This window comes from Mastigoproctus giganteus, chromosome 6 (genome assembly GCF_048544385.1).
Source record: "Mastigoproctus giganteus isolate SK-2022 chromosome 6, ASM4854438v1, whole genome shotgun sequence".
Lineage (NCBI taxonomy): Eukaryota > Metazoa > Arthropoda > Arachnida > Uropygi > Thelyphonidae > Mastigoproctus > Mastigoproctus giganteus.
The window spans coordinates 65,520,884-65,526,941 of record NC_143580.1 but is presented as its reverse complement, the minus strand read 5'-3'; the positions used below and the strand labels follow the sequence as shown (position 1 = coordinate 65,526,941).

The window sequence follows — 6,058 nt, the reverse complement described above, 5'->3', positions numbered from 1 at the left end:
AAACGTGTACAAATGTAGTTGTACACATTATTATTTAAAATTTGACCAATACGGATTTCTTATTTCACTAGCGTACAATTTCAAAAAAAATATATATATATAATTTATGTTAGTTTATAGCTAAGAACATAGAGGTCGCGGTAGTTGGTTTACTTTGTGTGGAACTCCCAGTTGTGTCACGTTGTCGGTATATTTGCTATATCTATTGGGTTTTCTAAAAGACCATATTAGTGAGGAGTATACCTTTGCTATTCCTTATACCATTTAGCCTCTCTTCACATATAGTTTTAGTTTAATATTTTCAGTTTGATGCTAAGAAGATTCCAATTACTTTGCCTGAATATGGCTCGCAAGTTGGGCTGCGTAATGGCGGTTGTTGTAGCGTTATGTGCAGCCAGTACAGAAGAAGATAATGGTAAGCATCAGATTTTATTTATTTTCTCTTTTTGCTGTCAGATATGTAGTTCTGATAAAATATTTAGATGGTTAAACAGAATTTTTCATTTTGATTTTCATAGTAAAATTATTCTTTTTATTGATGAAATATTTCTAACGAAATATTTTATAACTCTTCTAAGCTGTTACAGTATGCAGCGATACCAAATTCCATATAGTTAAGAAATATATTGCCTGCATTAACATACACTCAACATACAGATATTGAGTGATAAAGGATGAAATGATGCTTAGTATAAACTGTTCCCCCCCACAGGATTCTTTTGCCGAACAAAAATCGAGATTCCTCCGTAGCCAAGTGGGCAGGAGCAGCACACGCTTCTTGATTAGACCGGGGTTCCAGCCCATAATCCACCAAATACGGAGGATGCGGAAAGGTCAGGGAATGACCACCGAATATCCCCGGAGCAATATGGCCTTAGTTGCTAATGCTCCTAAAAAAACAAATAACAAAAATCGAAAATCTTAATTTTCAATGTTATCTAAGTCTATGGATTGTTCACATTTTGTATAAGTAAGGTTTAGTTATCTACATTAATAAACTGAAAAGAGGCATAAAATTATTAAACTGAGAACTCGTAGCGTAACAATCACAGTTGTTACTGTGATTGTTACGCTACGAGTTCTCAGTTTAATAATTGAAATCGTAACAATCTAACATTGCTTAACAATCACAGTTGTTACTGTGATTGTTACGCAATGTTACGATTGTTACGATTTCAATGATTATGCTACAATATTCTTAAACCACAAAAGAAAGAAAACTGACACTGTAAACATCAGCATCAGTTATCACGTGTTACTAGAATCCAAAATTTTGCGAAATTAGTTAATTCGATTCCAAAATACTGAAAAATCAAAACGGTGTGTGCTATTAGATTAATTAACAACCTTAAACTGGTGTGATGCAAGCAGCCCAAAAATAAATTCAAATAAAATGTCTGCTCTTTCAATGTGATACATTTTATCACATTATATAGCAGTAACCTCACATACTATTTCATATTTTAAAATTTTAGTCTATAACTAAGGCTGCGTCATACATTTATAGCCCATAATACAAACTCATGAGGCAGTCAAAACTGAACTGATTCATTTTGGTAAGTTTTCAACAACCATTATTAGTTTACTCATAATCACCGTTAATATTATAGTAGTAATAGTATTCATAATATAGTGCAATGAAGCCACAGGCTTTTGCTGCACTCGTCAAAAAAAGAAGTTAATAAGAAAATACTAATTATGTGCCTTCCTCCTCACATAGGTAACTATAGTTGACATTTGAATTTATTCAAACGCCAGCCTCAACTACCTGTGAAGGCAACTTTTTCCAGAAATCAACGACTCGCTGGCTAAACCTCTACCTCTGTAATTTTAATTTATGGCCCCTAGTTCTGGAATTCTTTATAACAGTGAAAATTCCATCTTCGTTCGTTGTACTAACCCCTCTCAGAACTTTATAAACCTGATTCAGGTCACCTTTGAGGTGCCTGGTTTCCAATCTCCTGTAGCACACATAATCGAATCTTTTCTTGTACGGTCGCCCTTTTGCCGTTCTCGCCGTGTGAGTTGCTCGCCTTTAGACCCTTTCAAGAAGCTCAATGTCTTTTTTCCGATGAGATCTCCATACCTGACCACTGTATTCCAAATGTGGTCTTGCATTTGGAATACACAGTGAGATTATGATTTCTCTATAGGATAATGTATTACACCAAGTGTTTAATTGATTATTATGGGGTTGCTATTCCCCAAGTGCAAGACCTTGCATTTTGCTGCAATAAAACATAACTGCCACCTTTCTTACCATCCTTGAAGCCTGTTCAAGTCATCTTGAAGCAGAGCTACTGGGAACTGGTCATTCACAACTCTCTCAATCTTTATATCGTGTGCAAATTTTGACATTATGCCTTTTATCCCTAAGTCGATGTCGTTTATGAGAATCACAAACAACAGTGGTTAAAGAACCGATCTTTGAGGGACTCCACTTTTGGCATTACACCAATCTGAAGAATGTCCATTATTACAACCCTCTGCTCTTTGGTTTTGATTTATAATAAGACAGTAATTTGATTTTATATTTGTAATTTTATTAAGGTCACTATCTTATTAGTTTGCTTCATATTTGACCAATAACCTAGAACACTATATATCTGTAACAGTTAGTTAGATCATTTTCGTTGGGTTTAGTTTATGCAATTAACATTCACACTAAGATAGATCATTTTCTCTTAATATTATTTTAAGTACATTTTTATTCGTATAGCTTTATCGAATGTAAGTAACGAATGAAAAGGTACATTATGTCCTTAACGACAGGAATTTTTCTGGCTATTTCCTCCATCTGTAGTAATACTTAAAAGCTCTTAATAGATAAATTTGGATAAACATGATAGTCTTTAAGCACAACAGTGGAGGACACCCGACCTTGTAAGTGGTGCCATCTGTTATCAAACCGGATTATTATTACTATGGAGCACCGATAGCTCAGTCTGGAGATTCAAATTTTAAATTTAATGAAGTGGAGTTCATAATTTCTTTAACAGAAGAAGTTAGAGATCAAGAAGAATTAATGGATTTCGTTTCAAATCACTGTCGCAGCCATGAATAATAATGATCTTAAAATATAGTAATCAAACAAAATACAAGAGTCCGAGGCTCTGTGGAAAGTCCAAAAAAAAAAAAAAAATATATATATATATATATATATATATATATACATATCCAAAGTATTCATACACATAACACATTACACCACCTCTCATCTCACTAATAATCTTTTACACATAATAAATGATCCACGTAATAATGAACTGTTTAAAATTTTTTCTAATAAACTTAAATAAAAGTTGTCTTAAGTGTTTATAGTTGAACTGTGACTGTGTTTTTTTTTCCAGGTATATTCAAGATTCAGCCATTTATCTTTCCTAGTTTTTCTGTACTCGGGCAGAGGGTCAGTGCCGTATGTACGACAACATCTGGGGAGAAAATTACTTTTCAGTGGTACAAGAATGGAGTTGAAATCACTCAATCCGCCCACATTCAGATTCGTTCATATTCAGATCTCTCGAATATTGTGTTAGATCCTGTCGAAGAAGATGACAGCGGTAATTACACGTGTAGCGTGATCTCTGGAGGTAGGCGAGACAGCTTCACCACATCCTTGAACATTCTAGGTGAGTGTCTGCCTTCTCAGTTGAATATTGCTCTTCAGAATATTTTATTTAATATCGTATTCACGAATGTATTAAGGGCTATAGATTTCACTTTATATAACTATGGAACACGGTTTAGAAAGAAGTATGGATTTTTTTTTATACAAAATGAATTTCTATGATTCGTGATTCGAGTTTTTCGTAAATGTAATTTTGGGATCAGCGAGGTCATTTAATAAATTTACCGTTATAAAAATAAACGCAAATTTGAGAGCCATTTTTCCCTCATATTTATCGTTAAAATATTGTAAATCCAATTGAATACAGTTTTAGACTAAAGTAAATTCATTGTCGAAGAACAGGGAGGAAAATTATTCGATAAGGTCCTGTAACGGTAAGCAGTATTTGCCTTTTTCAAGTTAGACTAAGTTAGCAAGCCTCAGCTTGATGTTTAGAGTGTTTTTCGGATTTTTTTTCTCTTCTTTTTAATCTGGTAAATGAAGCAGACTCAGAATACGTTTTCAACTAAAATACTATTACGCTTCGTTACCCGAGTAACTTGGACGAATTTTATTTTAATTGTAGAAAGTACAGGCTCGTGTAATAAATCATGGATGAATAAAGCATTAAATAGGACTGAAGGCGACAAAAGTAATATTCAAAGTCATCGAGCCATCCACTTTCAGGAATAAGTTTCAAACTAAACAGAATTATTCAAATTTTTAGCAAGCGCTTATAATTGCGGTACTCACCTCTTGATCCGTAAATTGAGGAAATGGATTCATATAAAGCGAAAGGCGAAAAGAATTAAAATTAAACTATTAAAAGCATGCCATAAAGAAGAAAGAAGTGCACAACTTTTCCCAGGTTGTAATCTATAAAAGAATCGAAACTGATTTAAAAACCAAGAGCCTAGCCTTGACACAGGCTTTCGAAATCATCATCAGTTGGTTCCATGCTTCATCACTTGGTTGGGACCAGTTGATGATGATTTCGAAAGCCTCGTTTTAAGGCTCTTGGTTTTTAACACAGTTTCGATTCTTTTATAGATGACAACCTAGGAAAAGTTGTGCACTGCTTTCTTCCTTAGGGCACGCTTTTTAATCGTTTAATTTTAATTCCTTTCACTTTATATGAATCCATTTCCTCAATATACGGATCAAGAGGTGAGTACCGCAATTATAAGCTCTTTCTAAAAAAATTAATGAAAACTTAACGATACTTCAAGTCTTAGCTAAACTTATACTAAACAGAATTTTGAAATGCATGGCCTTGTGACATGGATGGTATGTCTTGTAGTGGCAAGACATTCAGAAAAATGAGATCGCCCTAACATTAGTGAATTTTTTCTCAGTTATCATGGTGATCTCCTCGGAGAAAATAGAAAGCTTTATTGTGTATGGTTAAAAAGTTTGATTTTTTTGACATAAGTGAAAGTATCTGCGCTATCATCATCATATAAAATATGCATATGCTATAAGAATGAGATTTATTTCGATTCAGATATAACTGAACAAAAGAACCAAACTTTTGAACCCATTTCTAATTTGTATTACCGATATTTCTAAGAACCATCACAAAAATGCTGATATAAAAGGAAGGCACACTAAGACAATCAAAATTTGGTACATAATGGTAAGAAGATGTATTTTTGTTGTATATAAAATTCAAATCGTAATTCTTCAGTAGGCAAAATATGAACTTTTTAAAGAACTTTATATTGGATTAAATATCCGTACAAAGGTTTTTGTTTTTGAATATTTAAATTTCAATTTGATATTAAAATGATATTCATTTTTGAATCTCGAATAACGTCAGATATTTTATTGGTGGAATAAAACACAAAGGAAGTAAGGATACCTAATTCGAAAGGGTAGGCGAATCTATCCTATTAATTGCATATCTGAATAACTTTCGTTGTTTTAATTAATGATCATTCAAGTAAGTGAAAGAAAATATCGTTCAAGATAGATTTAAAAACTTACGTAATTCATATTTTTAGCCCCACCCAAATGGGTCCATATTCCCAATGATGCAGAGGTGATGGTAGGGGACATCATATCTTTAGACTGTAAAGCATCTGGAAAGCCACAACCAGAAATGAAGTGGAAGAAAAAATCAGCAAGTAAGTTAATATTTTTAGTCATCCAGTTTAAAAATTGGGAAAATATCGTATTGTAACTTTAAAGTTCCTCCATCTCTTGCAGATCATGAAGAATTTTTAGATGTGCCTTTCTCCTCACACGTTAAAATCTTACCAAATGGAACATTATACATTGATTCTGCTACGAAGGAAGATGAGGGTATTTTTCTTTGTGAAGCATCAAATGGAATTGGAAAATCTTTGTCAAAGATGATAACTACTGCAGTAATTGGTAAGATTATGAAATCTGTTGTAATGAAATTCGTACGTTTTGGTTTCTTGATTATATGTATCATTGGCTCGTATA

General features: G+C 33.2%; 1 protein-coding gene across 1 annotated transcript in view; it reads left to right on the top strand.

The window, feature by feature from the left end:
* Positions 1–5,639: 5,639 nt before the first annotated feature.
* LOC150084367 (cell adhesion molecule Dscam1-like) overlaps positions 5,640–6,058 on the top strand; it is a 99,751-nt gene continuing 99,332 nt past the window's right edge. Inside the window, exons 1-2 of the mRNA XM_090376012.1 lie at positions 5,640–5,733; positions 5,816–5,983. Coding sequence (XP_090232138.1) covers positions 5,652–5,733; positions 5,816–5,983 — 250 coding nt within the window. The 5' untranslated portion in view covers positions 5,640–5,651. The remainder of the gene's footprint in view (positions 5,734–5,815; positions 5,984–6,058) is intronic.